The sequence below is a fragment of the Ambystoma mexicanum genome, chromosome 3p (genome assembly GCF_040938575.1).
Source record: "Ambystoma mexicanum isolate Mex_15411 chromosome 3p, UKY_AmexF1_1, whole genome shotgun sequence".
Classification (NCBI taxonomy): domain Eukaryota; kingdom Metazoa; phylum Chordata; class Amphibia; order Caudata; family Ambystomatidae; genus Ambystoma; species Ambystoma mexicanum.
Genome location: NC_090925.1, coordinates 910241183 through 910262470, shown reverse-complemented (window position 1 = coordinate 910262470; position 21288 = coordinate 910241183). Strand labels below are relative to the sequence as shown.

At 47.1% G+C, this 21288-nt stretch overlaps 1 protein-coding gene across 1 annotated transcript in view; it reads right to left on the bottom strand.

Moving 5' to 3' along the window:
• The window catches only part of LOC138581097 (V-set and immunoglobulin domain-containing protein 1-like), an 88551-nt gene extending 67574 nt beyond the window's left edge, over positions 1-20977 (bottom strand). Inside the window, exons 1-2 of the mRNA XM_069652173.1 lie at positions 20732-20977; positions 18773-19114 (exon numbers count right to left, since the gene is read on the bottom strand). Of these exons, the coding sequence (XP_069508274.1) occupies positions 18773-19114; positions 20732-20828 (439 nt within the window). The 5' untranslated portion in view covers positions 20829-20977. The remainder of the gene's footprint in view (positions 1-18772; positions 19115-20731) is intronic.
• Positions 20978-21288: the final 311 nt, after the last annotated feature.

Here is a 21288-nt window from a genome sequence, read left to right as displayed (position 1 = left end):
CCCCATTGGGCTCAATGGGGAAAATTTGCGCTCTTACCGCCGGCGGATTTCCCGCCAGCGATAATAGTGCGAATTTTCGGCCGATTTCCCCCCAGCTCAGAGCTGGGGTGAAATCCACTGAAGTCCTGATTTGGCGGACCCTTAAATCCGGCGGTAATAGCACTACCGCCAGATTTATGGGTTACTGCCAAAGACGAGATCAGGCCCATTGACTTTTATCTGCATAGTATGATGGTCAAGGGATGAAATCCCTTCCTATCAAAATTTAAGAAAAGATGTGAGCAATTCCTTGAGCAGTTAGGATTATCGTGCCCTGTATCTGATGATATACTAAAAAGGAATATAAAGAGATGGGACAATATAGTCGATATGCAGGATCTGGGGCATCTAAAACTGTACAGTGGGCAAGATCTATTGTATCTACCTCTTGAGGAGGTTAGACTGTATTTAAAAAAATGCTGCCAGCAAAACTAAGAGACTGGTACTTTAGATTTAGAATCAATTGTCTTCCGACTTTAGAAGTAATAGGGCCCAAGTTGGGCATTCCCGCAGAACTATGTTCTTGTAGATTATGTGGCGAAGAGTTTGAGTCACTGAAGCATTTGGTGCTGTCCTGCCCTAGGTTGTTGGATGAAAGGATTGCAACTTTCGGTCCCTTTATCAATTCACCGTCAAGGTCGTAGTCCCAGACCTATGCCATAGGCTTATGACGACCTCAGATCTGTCCCTCATGTTAGCCCTAACAAAATTTCTAATATTAATTTTTGAGGGAATAGAGGAGGTGATGTCCGGAGCACAAGTTGACCTAGATAAGATAATTGCAGACTAGGCCAATTGGGACAGAGCTCGACTCCCTCCCTCTGTCCGGCACATGTTGGTCAGTTACGTGGCAACAGCCATATACATTGCATTGTTTGAGTTAATGAATTTAAGCTCCTGCTCATAAGCCGTGCAAGCTAGAGGGGGCGGGGAAATTGAATTGCATTAACGCATGATTTGTATATTAATTTGTTCTGTGTTGTTTAATTGTTGCATTGTCATTTGATTGTAACTTTATTGCTACATATTTTTTATTTTCTATGTAAAATTGCCTTGTGTACTAAACACAATTTAATAAAAGAAAATGGCAGCACATCTATCTACTACTGATTCCAGGAAAGAAAGCAAGCCAGGACAGTACCCACCCCTGGAGTATATCACAAACCCGAACCCAAGACCAAGGTGAAAAAGCAAGATGCCACAAACCTACAACCATAGCAAGACAGACGCCACCGCCATTTGCAGCTCCTTGATCGACTAGTGATTCCAGAAAAGAAAGCATCCCACGAGGGCACCAATACTTGAAATATATCAAGCCAAACCTGCTGTACAAAACCAAACCACAACAGCCCGACACACCAAGACCCCAAATATGCCACGATAGAAGAAAGACAAAGAAACAAGAATGGAAAGCAGAATAAGAAAGAGAAATTAAATTGCCTCCCTGTTGACCTGGAACCACCTATCAGAATTTGCAAAACCTTAAAACCTGACCAACCCCCACTAAGCGGACTAAAGCTAACGACAAAGATAAGAAACAAAACAGCATACTTCTCCCGCTACCTCTCCACCTACAACCCCACCACAACAGAAAACAAGCAACCTACAATTAAGTACCCCACTAGACCGCCAAACTACAGACCTCAACAAACAAACACAGACCACAGCAACTCCAAAGCCATTTTCAGAAAAACCCCAACTAGAATCAGAGCTAAGCTAGAATCTCTAACTATCCAGACCTGTTACATAACCAGAGACTGGAAAAAAGACTACACAGACAATCAAACACCAGAATACTAAGAACAAAGAACCTCATTACTCAACTTAATTGACTGCCTCAACGAAGCGACATAGGCCCCAATTACACAACCACCAAATAACAGCCTCACCCAAGAGAGAACCGATAATCTGACAGACACCACCCCAACCTAGACATGAGAAATGATATACATTAATGAACAAGGAAAAACACACACTCTACACTGCAGTCTACTCAACAGTTTTTTTTATTTTTATTTTTTATTGTTGCATTGTTAGTTTACATAAAACCTTATACACCAGTCTACTCAACGTAAGATCCATGGCTAAGCACAAAACATAAATCTATGACCTTCTAAGTGAAGGCGCACTGACGTGCTTTTCCTCACAGAAACATGGCCATCTGACAACTACAAAACTTTCGCCCACCAAGCCATATCCGACAACTTTAAACGAATGCATGCCAGAGAAAACCAAAGAGGAAAAGGAATCGCAATAGCACACAAGGACCACATCTGCTCCACACCACTGCCCTCAAGTGACATGGAAGATTACGAATCATTCCTAATAAATATTAAGCTCCATGACCAATCCAACCAACTGTTCCTCCTGATCTACACACCACCCTCCTACAACTCCATCTTTTCCACAAATCTCACTGAAACCATTGCCAACCTCCACTTATCATGACAACACAATTGTTCTGGGAGACTTTAACATCTGGTTCGAAAGAGAAAATGTAACCGCAGCAAACTCCCTCAGAGCCCTACTGGAAACTCTACACTTCAAACAAATAGCAAACGGCCCCACACACAGTGCTGGACACACCTTAGACTCAATATTCTGCAGAGACAGACTTTCGAACACTGCCCCACCAGAACCAATCAAAAGGAGTGATAACCATATTATCCCATTCACTGACAAAATCCCAAACTGCATGATGCCCACAAACGTAAAACTCCCTGCGACAAGCAAAAGCAAGTGGAAACGCTAACTGATCTACTGGAATCAACAAAAACAAACACCTCCCAGTTAAATAGATTGACACCAGACTCAGCGGAAAAGAACTTGACACCTGGATCACAGACGCCCCAGACCAATTAGCACCTGAAAAACGATTCAAAACCAACCCAAAGAAACTTGCAGCAGGATGGTTCACAGAATAACTTCCGGACCTCAATAAAAAAAAACGCAAACTGGAAAAACAATGGCGAAATCACTACAACCAATCAGACAAAAACAAATACAGACAACAAATTCGAATGTACAAATCAGTAGTCCTGAAAGCAAAAAAAGCATACTAGACCACAAGAATCCAATCAGCAACAAACCCACAAAAATAATGATTCAAAATCCTCGAGGAAATTAAAAACGCAACCTTGTGCAACAAATGCGTCATACCATCACAATCCCTATGTGACATCACTCCACCTGAGGACAAAAATAGAAGCAATAAAACAGACCATCGATGCAAACCTCCCTACCAAAAACATGCACCCCAAACCACCAGTAAACCAGTGGTCCACCAACCACCACGGCACTAAATCACTTCTAATCTATAAGCAAAGAAACGTTCAACAAACTAATTAAAGACACCAATCTCGCCGGATCGCCCATTGACCCATGCCCACCGGGCATCTTCAAAAAACTCCACAACCAGAGAACGCCAGCCTCATTCTTCTGACTTCTAATGAACCTATCCATGAAAACGGAATAGTACGTAAATCTTTCAAATCAGCATACAGCAAGCTCCTCCTAAAAAAATGAAACAGGAAACGCGGGAGGCCCTACCAACTACAGACCTATATCGAATCTACCTTATCCAGTGAAATTCCTTGAGAGCTACATCTACAAAATATTATTCAGCCATGTGAAAAGCAACGGAATGCTCGACCACTCCAAAGATGGCTTCGGACCAATGAGAGGAACTGAATTAGCACTTGTCTCAACATGGGATGACCTAAAAATAAACACAGACAACAGCACACAATCGGCCCTCATACTACTAAACATTTCAGCCGCCTTTGACACAATCAGACACACAACACTAATACAGAGACTGGAGGTATGCAGCGTAAAAGACTCTGCACTGCAATGGCTGTAATGTTTCCTCGCCGACCGAACAGAAAGAACAACCACCATTTAAATCTAACACCAACACATCACCTGCATCTTACCACCAGGATCAAGCCTCTCCCCACTCCTCTTCAACATCTACATGTCCCCCTAATGAACCTCAATAAAACCCATGGACTGACCACATACAACTACGCAGATGACACTCAACTCATCTTCAAGATAACCTCTGCCCAAGAACCAAACAATACCCTCAACAAATGCCTCATGGACATATACACATGGATGCCAAACAACAACCTCAAACAAAATCGGACCAAAAAAGAAATAAATATCCCCTTTCCCCCCAGTAGACACCGTAGCACAGACTCACCTGAGCTGGCCACCATGCATGGCAACCCAACCGGAAACATTGCCAGTGATAAAAAAGCTGGGAATCCTCATGGACAACAGACTTTCACTAGAACCACAAGTCAACGCAATCACAAATAAATGCTTCTGCCACCTGCAACTAATAAGAGGGATACTCCCCAACCTCAACTTCCCACACAGAACCCTCACAATCATCTCCATGGTACTATCAAGACTAGATTACGCAAAAAGCCTCTATCTCGTAATGCCACAACACCTCACAAAAAAGCTACAACGCATCCAAAATACTGCAACAAGACTTCTCCTTAGACTAAATAGAAGAGACAACATTACACCAGTCCTGAGAATCCTACACTAGCTTCCAGTAAAACAATACATGAACTTTAAAGCCCCCTGCATCACCCACAAATCATTTCACAGACAAATCAACTGTTACCAACCAGGAAGAAATCTAAGATCCAGCAACAACCTCCAAATAGAAACGAAACACTACAAGAAAAGGAAATTCTCAGGAACCACATTCTCCCATTTGATAGCCGAACTAAGGATCTCGCTACCGAATGAAATAACTATGATGGAAGATTACCTAACTTTGAGAAAACTACTGAAACCCTGGCTATTCAACTCACTGAGACAAGCATAAAAACGCACACACCCACTAACTATACTCTGAACCCAGAACAAGCATGGGAGAATTTGGATCAAAGAAGCAACAATAAAAACAACCAAACACCCAGAGCCAAAAAGAAACCAACTAACCACCCCCTTCTTCTTTTCCACTCTTCCATACCTCCCCCATACTACACATGCCCAAGAGCTAGCAAAACTACACATAAAACACACAAACCACACATCCACAGGTAACCACGCCACAAGACTAAACAACTGCAAACAACAAACAACCCAGACACTGGACGCTATCCTTCTGGATACAACAAGCACAATGCACAACAACAAAGTACACCCAGAAAGCTGACACATACAGACACCTATTCCTTCTGGTTCAGCAAGCATCAACAGAAGAGAACAACCTCCGCTCCCTCTTTCCTCATTAACCAACCCCACCCACTTTCCTTACAGTGCACGTCAGCACCTGGGGACCATGCAAATGGCAGCGATGTGCAGTATAAATCATCATAATATAACATAACATATTTGAAGCATGGTAAATCTCCCAACCCAGCTGTTGACAGAATATCCTTTAGGGATTCGCTGTATTTCTTAAAACTCACACAATTCCAAATCTTCATCCCATAAATAAGGGCTTTAGTCTCAAAATATAAGGAGCTTCGTTGAGGGCCAACTCCATCCAAATTGGTAGGGACGGGGGACTATATTGAAGTCCCGGCAGCCTCTCTAAGATTTTATTTTCCCTTACTTCTACAGCTTTGATCTTACTGTGCCCTATAGTTCTTTAGGGCAATTTACAGTTGCAGATATTGCCTGTTCCCTGTAACCTTCCGGGGCACTTGATAGTGCCCTGCCATCATGCTGTTTGGAAAACTTTTGTCCTGTTGACATTTACGTTCTGGGGCACGGGGCAGGATAGAAGGCGGGGAGGGAAGTGACGGGGTGCGGGCGGGGGAAACACGGTATGTTCGGGAAGGCACAGGGATAAAGATGTAGTTAAGAGCACTGAGGCTCTGTCTCCTTACTTACTGCGCAGCATGGTGTGCGCTCATGCTGGGTTTTCCCTCAAGCCCAAGGCATGCACATCACAATGGCAACGTGGCATGCGTGAAGGGCGGAAGAATCCAGGCGGCAACAGAGCACGGCAGGGGTGCCTAGGACAGAGGGCAGTGAAGTTGCCCGGGCTGCGGGGGTGAAAGCGGTGCCCCGCCCTCATCCTGAAAACAGCAGGAGGCTTAGAGACAGACCGGGCTGCGGCGGTGACATGCCGATAATAGGCGATGAGTGGGGAAAGAGAAGGAGGTGGAAGGGAAGGTGCTTGTGCTTTACGGCGGACTTCCCTTCACGCCAGCTTCCCCTGGCAGCCCTCAGAGGACAGAAGGAGATGTCCACGGTGCTCATGCCTCATTAGGCGGCTGTGTGATGGACTTGGGCAGACAACAGTGTATTAAAGGGCCAGTGCAGGAAAATTACATGAGAGAAACATGTCTGATCAGGAAGGCCCGCAGGCAGTCAACCAGGACATACAGGGGCAAGGCCAGAATCCCCAACAGGTTGCTACTCCCTACAGGCTTCCTGATTCTTTGACGGTGCAGTTACCAGGAGCTTTCAATTTGTCTGAGACAAGTAATATGGGCCCAAGATGGGCCAAATGAATCAGGGAGTTTGATTTGTACATGGGGGCAACGGGACCTGTGGATGAAGAGAGACAGAAATGCTTACTCAAGCTAGCAGTGGGGCCAGTGAAGAGAGGCATCATTGATGAGATGCCGGCAACTTCTATTGACTCTATTCAAGATCTGAAAGATGCATTGTCAGCCTATTTTACCCCTCAAACCAATGTAGACTATGAACGCCATCTATTTCATAGCACGAAGCAGGACAAGGGCGAAACCATGGATGCAAACGTTATGCGTCTGCGCATCAAAATGAAGCTCTGTGATTTCGCCAACTATTCCAACACAGAAGCCCTGCTCTCCCAAATCATAGCAGGCTGTGAATCTCAAACATTCAGGCGAAACCTACTCCAGAAGGCCCGGACTCTTGATGAGAGCTTAACACTGGCCAGGGCTGAACTGGCAATTGATACGCAGGTCGAAAGTTTCAACACGAGCGCACAAGCAGAGTCCATTCACTGGATGAAGAACGACAGGAGTAAGGAGGAACCTTTTTGCTATAGGTGTGGGCACGAGTATCCGCACGATGGAACCTGTCGAGCCATAGGACAGAGGTGCTCTGCTTGTGGTGAAGCAAGAGAATCTTACCCTGACGAAGGAGGCCATAATTTGTGGGCACTTTGCCAAAGCTAGTTGCTGTTTGTTGTATACATTGTTGAATCAAGCCTGGAATTTTACAGTCACGATCTTTGTACATAGTTGGATTAAACCATGAAGTTTACAGGCAGAAACATGCAATGTATATGGTGGTGGTAAAAATGTATTCTACAGACATTGGTGATAGAATTGTATGCTCTGTGCACATGCCTTTTTATACAATCTATGAAAATTGTAAATTGCCCTGACACAAACATGGGGTCATTACGAGTTTGAAGTTATACGTTAAAAGTGGTAGTAACAGGATTACCGACACATTTACAGTTCCACATAATTATGAGACCACGGTTTTACCATTGATAGTAATTCTGTATATCGGCGGAATTACTTTTGGTGGTATTACTACAGAGAACACAAAAGCTGCATTACTGTCATATTTCAAGTTGGGACATAGCAGGAATACCACCGAAATCTGCCAGTAATACCACCAAAAACACAGCGCAGGTGAAGGTAAATGCAGACTGGTGGCACAAGTGAAGCCACAAGTGTACCCAATCCAAGAGGGCTAGATAAGGCACACGCCTTCCTCAAACACACTTTTTTAACACCATGCTGCCACTAGCCATTGTGACTTGGGATTTGCAGCTGCTCACGCTGTGCTTGGACCTACAGAGGCAGGAGAATCAGCCCAGGGCACATGGTGCAGAGAGGAAGAGGAGGAGGAGACACCAAGGGACAAGCCCTCACCCTGGACCCTCACGGACATCCAGCTGGTAACCATTTACCGGCTCAAAAGGGAGACCATAGGTGAGCTGTTCACCATTATGCATGGGGACATTGAGAGCAGGATTAACATCAGGGCAGCTGTGCCCCGGCTGCTAAAGCAATTGCCGTCCTGCAATTCCTTGGAACTGACACCATTCAGCGCTACGTGGCCATGCTGCATGGCATGTCACAGCCAATATTTTTAATTGTGCTTGGGCAGGTGCTGGTAGCCCTTCTGCGACATGTGTCATGGTATATCTCTCTGCCCACCACCCCGGCAGAGGAGCATGCCATGAAGGCACGGTTTTATGCAGTGGCACACATGCCAATGTCATTGCATCCCTGAACAGCACCCATGTTGGGTTGTTGGCCCCCCGGGCACATAAAGCAGTGTACCGCAACAGGAAGTGCTACCACACACTCAACGTCCAGGTGGCCTGCGATCCAGCCCTCTACATCACACACTGCTCTGCCAGCTTCCCTGGTTCCACCCTCGATACCATGGTCCTATGCAATAGTACACTACCTGGATACATGGAGAGGCACAGAGGACAACAGACGAGGATAGTGGCTTCACTACAGAAAAGCATAGTGAAGGGGAGTGCATGGGCACAACAGCAAAATGCATGCCCTGACAATGCCATGTACATGCAGAACCTGCCCTGTCACCACACAAATGGCATCCTACAACCCACAAGACTAGGACACGATGGACAATATTGCATGAATATGCATATGCACATTGGCACAACAGCCTAACAACACACACACATGAATGAATACAGGTACCACAATGCAACATGATACATCCCAAATCATTGAACCACAAAGTGCTACACACCACCAAAGAACAGTAACACTGCAGTTGTTCAGGCAAGTACTCAGGTACATGACACCATCATGGAAGAGATGCAGACACCAGAAACACGCTGAGGTACAACTAACCAACCTTCAGGGCACAAGCATGAGAGCATCACACAGGCTCAAAACAGGCACCATGGCAACTTGCCATAACAATTATAGAAAGCAACAATGGCAACTGCTGCCATTGAGCTATGTTCATGGGGTAACACAAAAATGGAAAATACTGCTGAATTCCACATGCACATACTGTGATAGATGTGGTTTGAAGAAACTCATAATGTATGCACAGAATGTCCACCAACATGCTGAAGTAACTAGCAACACATCCAAAGGTATCAGGTAATATGGTCCCCATACATATGGTTGCCATACATAATGTCACTGGGAAAAAAGGTTGTGGTGACATTATATATGGTGACCATATATACGGGGTCAAGGGGAGCAGAGGTTGCGGGGGTGTCCCCGCTCCCCTTGAGAAAGAAAAAGGGTTTGGGAGTTGCGGGCTGTCCCCTACATGTTAAATGCAATAATGTCCCTGCAAACAACTGCCATTTTTTGGTGACTTTCTTGCCAGGCGACATTTTTGTGGGGACATTATTACATGGAACCCATCCAAAATGCACTGTGACTGAAAACTTTGACCTTTCTCCTTACAGGTGACTCTGGATACGCCCAGCTGCCGTGGCACATGACACCTGTATGGGATCCACAGATGGCACAGGAGGTGTCCTACAATGATGCACACAGCAGGGCTAGGCTATGTGTTTAGCAGACTTTTGGCCTTCTGAAGGCCCGTTTCTGCTGCCTGGACCGTACCAGTGGGGACCTTGTGTATGGGACTGAAAAGGTCGGCAGAATTGTGCTGGTTTGTGAAATGCTGTATAATATGTGTATCGGGAGGTATGTCCCTCTTCCCCCTGATGTGGACATGCCACCCCCTGAGGGGGCCGATACACTGCCTATGGCTGAAGCACTTGCACACAGTGGCCGAGAGGATGTCAGAGCTGGACGAATGGTTCATTAGGAACTCATGGACAATTTATTCTGAACACATTTATTTCCACTTGCCATGCACCACTGTAAATATAGTCATATTAAGTATTAAACACATGCACACAAAAAGGAATGTCCTGGCATTGCTTCAGGTTAACTAAGGTTTAATGTGAAATTGTGCAGACACCCAACACAACCTCTCTTGTCCCCCCAACCCCTCCTCCCCATAACACCATTCCCAACACACCCTCCCCCACCTCCCATTCCCCACAACACCTTCCCTAACACACCCTCCCCCTCTCCACAACACTAACGCCAAAACCCCCTCCCCTGTGCCTATTATAAACAAATGAACAGTTACTTGTGTGGCCTCTTGCCCCTACTAGTGTCCTCCAGCACCTTCCGAGCCAGACTGCGCACAGAGCAGCACCTTGGGGTGCTAGGCAGTGATCCCTCTGGGGGGTGACAGAGTGGATGGATCGGATTCTGGCACCAGGTTACGTGACATGACCAGCAGCGTGCTGGCCTGCAATGCCTCAGCAAAGGCCTAGGTGCCCTCTGTCATCTCCCTCACCCTCTGCCTGACAACAGTCAGGCAGGTGGATTTTGTGGCTGACTGCCACCGGTCCCACTCCATGGCCTTCACTGTCCTTTGTGAGGCTCCCTGTACACAGTAACCGATGGCCTGTAAATATTGGACCTGTGAATCAGCAAGTGCCTCTAAATGCACCTGGTGCTGCTCCATATCATCAAGCCCTCTACATATGGCTTCCTGTGATGGATGGATGATGGGCTTAGGGCTATGGGGAGCGCTCGGGTTGAAACAGGGTGACCCATATGACTGGCCATCGCTGTCACCCTCTCATTCCTCTCATTCCTGGCCACGCTGGTCAAGTTGCTGGGTGTCCCGCTGAGGTGATGTGGGGTATCATGTGCCAGATAGGTGGGTACGTGCACAGTGTCCTCTGTGCACCTGCCAGCATCTGGCTTCCTTCTCACATATTCATTGGCCTGCTGTTGGGGGGTTGTTGCGGGTTCCAGGGGTGCAGTACCCCTCTCATCAGATGATGTTCCACAGCTGGCACATGTGGTGCTGCTGGGCCCTAGTTTTGTGATCCTGCCCTTTCTCGTCCCCTTCCCATCATTGGGCAGTGCAAGGGTGGAAGCTGTTGGCATTGCCCTGGATGCCCCACCATGTGATGTGGATATGCCTGCATCCTTATGCGTCACCTGTGAACCTGTTGGGCGAACAATGGCATGCTGTTACTCATCATGCATACTTGTATGTGGGCTTGCTTGTCACACATGCTACATGGTGGAGGGACATCCTACACAGGTGGTCTGAGGGTTATGGTTGATTGCAGGCCCATGCATGTGGCCACTGCAATGTGGGTCTAGTGACTGCTGAGGGTGTACTACCCGCTGGCATGTGGTGGTAACTTCCACTGTCCGTTGGGCCTATCTGTGCTTAGGGACAAATGCTTGGGATGGTCATTTGGCCTGCGCATTGTCAGGGGGTCCAACTTGGCTGCTGGCCCCGGCCTCCACACTCCCGAGTCCCTGGATCCTCTCCATGTGGAGGATGGGGCTCGCCTTCTCCTCCCATGGGGTCAGAACTAGGGGATCCATGCTGCAACCTCCTGTGGCCAATGACTCCCACCGATGTCTGGAGAAGGTGGACTCTGCCCTTGAGGTCATTCCACCTCTTCCTGCATTCCTCTCCATCCCCTTGGACTCTTCCCACAGGTGTCACCTTCTCGCCGATGTCAGCCCTGATGGCGGCCTTACTCTGCACCACGGTTTTCCAGGGCCAGGATCCATAAAGTCCATAAAGATCCTCTACATGGGCTACCACCTCGTCAACAGGGACCTGCAGCTCCGCCTTGCTGAATTTTTGTTTTTCGAAGCCTGTGATCAGGCACCTTCCCCTTTGCTTTCTCCTGGGACACCTTTTCCCTCTTCTGTGTGTTTGGATGGCAACAGGAAATGGGAGATTGAGAGTGGATTGTGTTAAAGACAGCCACCGCCGTGCTTCCTGTTCTGGTGACGATGCCATTTCCTTCACCGGAATTACCGTCAGCGGAAATAGCGTTGGCAGATACAGTGCCGATTACACTGTGGTAATGGTAATTCTGCCAAATATGGATGGAATTACCGCCGTGGACCAGTTTAATTCCACTGCATGGGATTACAGTTACCGCCAATGGTGTGTGCCTGCTCCCCCCACATTTTATTATGGTAGTGATTACGCCCGACAACACAGCAGTAACAGTAATTCTACTGAGACGGAATCATGATGAGCCCCATTGAGTCTAGCAATTTCTGCCTGAGCATTTACATGTGATATATGGTGACCCTGCTTATGGGCACTTGAGTTATTTATGATTTAATTTGCAATCATTGTTTTCCCGAGTGTACCATTTCCCGTATGCTACTTCCACTAACCCTGGCATTTTGGTGAATTGATGTACCTGGCTAGCGTCACCACCATGGAGTTACCAACTGCAGAAGGGTGTCGGTCCGTACGGGACTGGGTGCTGCTCATTCCTGTGCCCCCCTCACTGAGAGTGTTCAATCCCCTTTTATGCTGCTGCCCAAAAGGAGAATTACCCCTATAAATCATGTTTAGCCATAAGGGAACTGAACAACACATGGCTGCACTACTTCTTATGTTCCTAAAATGCTCTTTGATTTTATGCAAATCACTACTAATCCATTTTGGGGCTGTTTGTCCCCCTCCCCTCCATTTTTGCATAGGTAATTTATTTACATAATGACAGTGATGTATTTCCTCACTGATTGAATTGGTTATATACTGAGAGAGCAATTCATTTACAAACCCGAGAGAAATGAATTTACAATATGCAGACTAGTTGCAAACCATGCAATACCATCTGGGATTATGCTGAGTGTCCCAAAGTGCATGTTTGCAGGGTACAATGATCTATTGCTTTGGTCAGGTTTCACCCGCTTGAGTCCACGCCCATCACATCACAGGGGTGTGGAGTCCCTATAACCACACGCCGAGAACAAGTTCTTTGTTGTCAGGGACAAGAAGCATTCATAAACATATTGTTGCCTGGAGGCAGTCTGAATAGGTTGTTTGGAATTCAAAATGCTCCCTTTAAAATATTGTGTACCTGGCAGCATCATGGCTACCAAGTCTATGTTGGTAATTGAGCTGCATGGCTCCAGCAACTGTGTGTTGGTTGCTTTGTGGTTGAAGAATAGTATTGCCAGCTTGGGTAGGTGTTGCAAAGTGACCACATTGACTTTTCCAAATCGGCCTAGATATCCACCAGTCCAGAACAGCAGCTGTCAGCAATAAAAGCCGTTTCCCTGGTCATAAACCATTCCCCTTGGGTTAATGAAACCAGAAAAACGTCATCCCCATAATTCCCCACTTGAAACCAAATCAAAATTCAGACTGGATCTATGGAGGGGAATTTTTGACACGGGAGAGGATGGACCATACAGAAGACCTAGTCAGACCACTTACGTCAAGAAGAAGGCTGGAAAATACGTCCATGTTCCAGACAGCCCAAACCATGTTAACGAAGTAGCAATAAAGGGATTGCATCTTCCATAATCCCTCTTTCCCAACTGTAGAAAACCCGGACAGGACTAGCGAAACAAACTTACAGATTTGGGATCAGGAAGATAATGTAGGAGGGTTTTCCACCCCCTCCCAACCAACAAAGTAGGCAGTCTTGGGGTGCACACATCCCTCGCCCATGTCATATCCAAGGTGGCAGCAGGAAGCCCAGTCCTCACCCATACATTTAGTGGACAAACAGACAGAGCCTCACTTCCTTCCCACGCTTCCAGGAACACTGGGAAGAACGTATCTTCTCTCCTCACAATTGCCAGCACAAGGGAGACAGGATCACCTGCAGCCTCCATTATATGAAAGGGAATGGATACCAGTGATCCACCAAAGGATTGATATTTTTTTCCAAACTCCTACCCCTCCCCAGGAGTAATACTTAATACATACACTGAGCGGTTTCGCACAGAAGGTCACCAAAATGAGATTCAGAGAAGTGAAACTCCCCAACACAAGATGGGGGAACAAACCGCCAGCTGCTTCCCAGCCAGCAACAAAACAGATTGAAGTGGGATCCAAGATGGTGGCTTCCCCATCTAAAGAGACAGAGAAGGCGAGTTGTGGTGTTAAAGAGAAAGATGATAGCTGGAGTAGAGAGGATGTTTGCTGCACTGGATGTAAGACCTGGAGTGGAAGACCAGATTGTAAGACCTGGCGAGGAAAAGGGAGGTGAGGAAGACTGCTGGGCTGGCTGCAAACCCTGGAGTGGAAGAACAGATTACAAGAGCCTGAGAGGAGTGGAAGATTCTGATTCCTGTGCAGACTGTAAAACCTGGAGTGAAGCGATGGATTGTAACTTCTGGGGAAGAGAGTGTGATTGTAAAATCTGGACACCAGAGAAGACTGAAAGCGGGAGACCAAAAATACAGAAAATGAAGGAGATTGAAGCAGCAGGGACCTGGCGACAGCCCTAGTCAAAAAAAGGGCAGCGCATGGAAAGATGGAGGCTTTTGATGAGGGAAAGGCAGGTAAGAAGATGAATGCTCTGATCCAGTGGATGGCAGGGCAATTAGACCAAAGAGGTAAAGACAAATGCTCTGTCCAATGAAATGCAGAGCAGGAAAGGCCAGAGACCCCGAACACGGAAGTGCCCAAAGGCAGCAGAGAATGGCTGGGTAGAGACCCAGGACTACGAGAGTGAAAGGGTGGCGAGAAGGAGAAGGTGAAGAAAGTAAAAAGGTTCCCTGGGGACTAACCTGGGAAAGAAGAACATGCCGTTTCCTTGTGAAGTGTCGGAGAACACAATAACAAACCTCAGCAAAGCTGACACCTTAAATAAAAAGCATAAACTTGAATATCCTTGTTGTGGCATTTGTTACAACTTGTGACAGTAGGACTATTAAAGTTCTCCATCTTTTGAAATTGCAATCAGTCTTCTTTGATGTTGAAATGCGGGTCCAACTAGACTTCACCATTAAAATGCATCAGACTGAAAGCAGATCTTGGTTAGCTAGAGCATGAAAACGTCTGTTTTTGGACTATGAATTAAGTGTACATTGCTGGTCAATGCAAATAACTTTTAGTGGGGGCGTCTTTAACACTGGGAGAAGTGGCTTTAGGTCAGTAAGTGAATGAGGAGGGATGAGGTGACAATTACGCAATTATATTTTCAGCATGTAAATCTTCTGTCGTTTGCTTAGACAGTTCATGCACCGCCTACGTTTTTCAATTAATTGCAGACAATTAGAAGTAGTGATTATGCTAAAATGCTGTGACAGAATACAGGTATTAATGCGAAGCTTTGTTAATATTTGTGCAGACAACATCCTCCTACTCTTTTCGGCTGCAAGGCCAGAGTACCACGTTCTCTATGGATCAAACCTTCCAACTTGACGTTAAAGCTCAAAGCGTCTCTTCTTCGGGCCGCTTACACCCAAGATGAAGTGAGAATGAAACCACCTTATGCCCTCCAACTGCAGACGAGCGCATGGATGGCCTATAAAGTGTGGACTGAAAACTTGATTTCTGCTGCTTTGATAGTTCTGGGAAAATAAATGAATAATGATGTTGTTCAGTTTTCCTATGTATAGCTTAGGTACTTAATTATGCTGCCCAAGGGATCATTATATTTATTTTGGCCATGGTGGACCCTACTATTTTAATTCTAGGTATAAAGCTACATTCTTCAATACTGCACGTTTTGGTTACAGCTGAACATGATGTGTTGTATTAATTGCATATCTGTCTGGTATATTTGACAATTAGCAAATATAAAATAGGATTTTGCGTCTGTGATATTACATAATTTAGGTCACTTATTGCCAAGTAGATTTTTCTAACATCTAGTCCCTTGGACAGTAGATTTTTGGAAACATATCCATACCCCTCAGGGCATGCCCCCTTATTGGCGCTCCCCTGACTTCACATCCCACTTAAGGCCTAGCCTGCCTGTTTGCCCCTCACTGCCACACATCTAGAGTAAGATTATTAGTCCATCGTATGCAGCAGTGTGGTCTCTTCCACCCCCTCTACCCAAGTCCCCACTAAAACTGAAGCTGAGACCCACCTCATTCCCCACTCTAGGTATGCTTCAGCCGGATTCGATGCCGGGAGGTGCATATGCCATCCCCCACACCCAGCCCCCATTTACCCCTCCACGCAATACACCAGGGCAAACCAAACTCCCCTCCAGATTACCAGCAGTCCACACCACATCCCTACAGCACCACCACACCCCACCGATGCATCACCACACTCCACATCACCACACATTACCAATCGACACTGGCACTTCACTCCACCACAAATCTACACCGCCACTCCAGACCTGGACTCCACTCTGCTAAAATACCATTCCAAATCCCACACCACCGCTCCAAGCCACCACACCTGCACACCACACCATGACTCTACATTGCCATACAACTCCATACCACCAAACCTGCTCACTTCTCCACTCCACAGGGCCACTCCACACTGCCACCATTCCACACCACCACCAAAGAACACCCCCACACCACCTCACAGCATATCAAGATACCACTTCACAACTCCACACCACCACACATCCATTCTATACTCCCACTCTACACTCACTCCACACCCCCACTCCCACCACTTCACACCACCACCCTACACCAAGACCCAACTCCAAACCACCACACTCCACACCAAAACTTAACTCAACCCCACCACTCCACCAATCACCCCATTATTCCACAACACCACTCAACACCTGTTTCACACCATTCCACATTCATGCTCCACACCCCCCTTCATGCTCCCACACCACTCTACCACCCCATCACACTCCACCACTTGACACCAACACACACCCACTCAAACATCCACACCACCACTCCACACTTCCAATCCACAAAACCACTCTCACTCCACACCAGACCTCGACACCACGAATCATCACCCCCACACCACTCCAAAACTCAACACAACTCCACACTACCACACCCAAATCTCCATACATCCATGCCTCTACACCACAACTACATAATGGCACACCACACCTGCACTCCATATCATTACTACACACCCTGACTCCAAAACACCCCCACCACAACACTTTGCCCCATCCCACTCCAAACCACCCTACCTCATCGCCCCACCATGCCACTCACCCCCTCTCTGCCTGTTTCTATCCATTCCTAGCCTACCCCACTTCACCACCACCCAAACTTCCTCATCCCTCTCTAAAACATGCAACCTTCCTCACCGCTCTCTACCCCACCCACCTTTCATATCTCTTCTCACCCACCCTTCCTCACCCCTCCTACCTCCACTCAATCTTCTTCACCACCACTCCACCACATTCCTCCACACTTTCACTGCCACTCGACATGCCCACACCTATGCCAAACCTGACCACTCCACAAATCCACACCTCCATGTCACACCACCACACTGCCACTCTACACGCCCAAACCACACCACATATCAACTCCACAACTCCCCGTACACTTGACACATCACATTTCCACTCCCCTATTCTGAACCCCTCTACTCTGTTCCACTCTAACACCATGCATACAATCTTCCAGACCGACCCTAAACAACCTTCCTGACACCTGCTTAACTCCAACAAACCTACCCTACCTCATTTCTGCCTTCCTCCACTTATCATAGCTAATCCATTCCTACCGTGCTCACCTTTGCCTTCTTGATCCCAACTTTGCACACCACGTGTACCTTCCACAGTAGCTCACCCTCAAAGGTGCAACGCGCTGGTCTGGGAAGGAAGCCAACACAGAGCAACAGAGGTTTGAATCCTGGATCTGAGCTTAGAAACCGAACTCCGATGCAGTATTAGGCGTGTTATGAGAAAACAATTGAATAAATAAATTAGCTGACGCTTAGATCACCATTGTTGCTTTTAAATGTTCAAACATGTTGTTTGCTGACCTGTAACGTTAGTGGTACTCATAGTAAAAATACTCTGTTCAATGTGGGGAACAATAGTATTTCTACTATATCTATTAATAATGCAGTAATTCTATCAGGGTCGGATTGCCCCTCGGCCTTTTGGACCGTGGCCGGGCCGAAATTGTCCCTGGGGGGTGGGGGCCGGTTTCTGGCCATGCCTGAGCCGGTTTGGAAGAAGAAAAATAATGAAAAAAAGATATATTTTTTTCAAATTATTTTGTTTCTTTTTTTTCAAAAAGCCTTTCATCCTTCTTAGGTCGATAAATGAGTACCAACCCAGGTTGGGTGATATTGTGTGCATATTTGTTCCATAAAAAAGAGTTTAAGTGTAAGTGCTATACAATAACATATCATTTGGCCTTGGACTTCTGCTTGGAGTCACAGTCATTTTGCACTTCCCATGCACTTGCGCGATCTGAATGACACCTGGCCTAGTAACATCGTTGTCTGTCTTCCCTTTTTTACCCCTCCCTTGCCTCGTCGCGCCTTGAAACACTTGTGTATAGGCGTGTTATAAATGCCATATCATATCATGCTTAGGGACAATGCTATTTGATGCCACTTTCTGTTTTGTCAAGGGGTGAAAGGTCGTGTTTCATCACTTCCCGGTATGTCACTTTGGGGTGGGGTCAAATGACATCACTTCTGGTGATGTCATCAGAGGTCAAGGGTCGTGAGGTGAGGGGTGGCCACTTCTTTGAGGCGAGGGGTGGGCCACTTTTTTCTGGGTGACCAGGCCTATTTCTTGTACCAGTCCGACCATGAATGCTATATACATAGTAAATCATTTCTGTACAGTGAAGAGAAGCCTTTCTACTATGTCTATTGCTAATTTCTGCAACAACTAATTTGCAGAAATGTTTGGCATTACTGGCTAAGTAGAGCCAAGTATTTACTCCATAAATGCAAAATGCAATAAACAGCCACAAAAGCCCAAACTATTTGCATTGTCACTGCTTTTTTACTTCCCGTGTGCTCTTAGTGGCATCATTCTGAGTGCGGGTTTTAATAGCCTCACCTTTGACTGTTAGGCTCATCCGAGTGGTCATCGTCTTCTTGCCATATGTTACAGTGCAGACGTAGAGGCCAGCATCCGCATGTGTTACTTGCCCTATGACCAGGGAAGCATTCCCCCGCTCCAGCTCATCCGCCCTCAGCTGCATGCGTTGCAGGGCCACCGTGGATATCCCATTTTCGAAGGTGGCCTTAATGTTCCCATCCTTGGACCAGTGAACTGTCAGCAGGTTCATATTCACCGGACGCATATCTTCAGACACAAGGCAAGGGAGGTGCACATCATCCCCAGAGCGTGCTGTGAACTGCTGCTGCATGCTCACCGTGGCCAGCGCGGCACCTGCACCTGCAAAGGAACCACACGGTGTGAGATGCAGGCACAACTTCAAGATCCCACCACGTTCACATTTCCCCTGTTACTTTGCCTCCCATCTTTACTTTGGAGTGCTCTGAGGCATACGGGCATGTAGCACCTTATAAGAAATAAAATAAATAAATACTTCTACTCACACAGTATTCTCTGCCACCCTTTCTAAAATATCTGCTGACACACAGGAGAGTGCTCTGGCATCTAGGTGGCAAAGCGTCACATAGAAAAGTGGTATCCTCTCTAGAGTGGCCAGTGGTGGCACTTGGGAGAGTTTAAGGACATGCGCACGTTTGCAATGTCGTTCTGGGCACAGAAAGCCGTTTTAGACAGTGAAGTGTTTTGCAATCAATGGCCTCGGGAGGATAGCTCAGAGGCAACGCGCTCGAATTGAAAGTAAGGCGATGCAGAGGCAGGTTCGATCCTCGGGTCCGTGCTTCGAAATGTCTGGGTATCAAACGCGTTATAAATAACCAATTACAATTAATAGTTCCACAGCTTTTTACCACCACTTTCATCTTGCCGAACTGTTCTTTTTTAAGTTAAAGCGTACCTCTTAATTTCACCCCCCCTTTGGCAGTTGCAAGCAAGCTGAAATCTGGTTCACCGTTATATTCATGAAGCCTGGATAACATCTGTCTGGGTGAGCTCCATCTTGCTTCATTTTAACCATGAGAAGATGGAGGAGGTTCCTCAGAAATGGTCAATAAGAAATGGTCGCTCATCTTTCCCTAATTACTGGAAAACGAGTCAAGCTGTTGCATGTTAAATGCTTCGATGATGCAATTGAGGAAGGTTGATGCCATGCCCATGAGATTTTATTTTAATAACAGGTGGCTACATCATGGGACAAAGGTGCAGTGGTGGTTGTAGGAGTCTTAGTGGCGAGTCACTTGAACTTCTGTCATGTACTCCTGTGGGATACCTCTGGAACACCGACTATTCAGCCAAGTCAAACCCGAGTAGAGGCACTGTGCCACACCCGCCTCCCCAACACAGTCAGTTCCAATCCTCGTGAAACGTGTGTGTCTTGCTTTGCATATCGGCTGCTCCTATGGGGAGTGAGTGCACGGCTTCATTTTCAATGCATATGACATCCAGGATATTAAGGGAGGGAAATAGAAAACGGAGGCCGGCATGGAGTGGACGTGAACGGGGCCTGGAATAGTTCAACTGTGGCACGATGGGGGCTGCTGAGGGGAGAAGAAGTCTGGCACCGTGAAAGTCGAGAGCAGATCCCATAGCTCTCAATGTATTGTCACCCCATGGCGGGTGAAAACACCCGCTTTTGGTGGGAGAAAGCCCATTCATTTATATGGACGGGTAGGGAGCTTGGCGGGTGAGCGAGCTGCTTTCAAGGCGGGTGACACCCGCCAAAAGCGTGTGAGTTGCCAAAAGCGTGTGAGTTGAGCGGTATGGAGGCCAAGGGACAGATAACATGATAGTGGACGGGACCAGGGAACAGGAAGGGGTTCTCGGGCAGGAAGATGTCACAGATGAGAACAGGGAGCTCAGGAAAAAGTGGCGTTTGCGGAACAGCGGGCCGGGACGGGGGAGGGGTTGCTGCCATGGACAGGCTGTGCAGGCACAACTTACCGACAAGCCCCACCGTCAGCCACAGTATCACTGCGAGGCGCACTGCGCTGCTCATCTTCAGAACCGCGTGCTCCTTGTTCGCCCCTGCGGCAGCCATGGGCCCTCGGCGCGGGAGACCTGTTGTCTCCAGAGCAGTCGCGGTCTCTAATTTAAGATGGCGCTGCTATTGAAGAGAGTTGGGTTAGCAATTTGCGACGGCTGGAGCAGTGACAGGGAGCAGATACATTCAGATGGGGACGTGCAAGTGTTCCAAGAACCGTTATGCCCGGACCTTGGCCTTGGGGCACGTGTGCATTGCTGCAGAGGACATGATAACGCTAGGCCGCACCCAGGCGCGTCTCCCCACCCACAAACAACATTTCTTAGGCTCATGAAATGGCGTTTTAGCTAATCTTCGGATCGTTCTTGAGCAGCTCTGACGGAACGCAAACCTCAAAAGTCCACAGGCTTCCCTTAATCCGGCACCCCATATATAACCCCTGGAGCTCCCCAGCGACGTGATCACGCACAGAACACAGCAGCATCACGTTAATATCTGGAGCAGGGCAAATATTAGT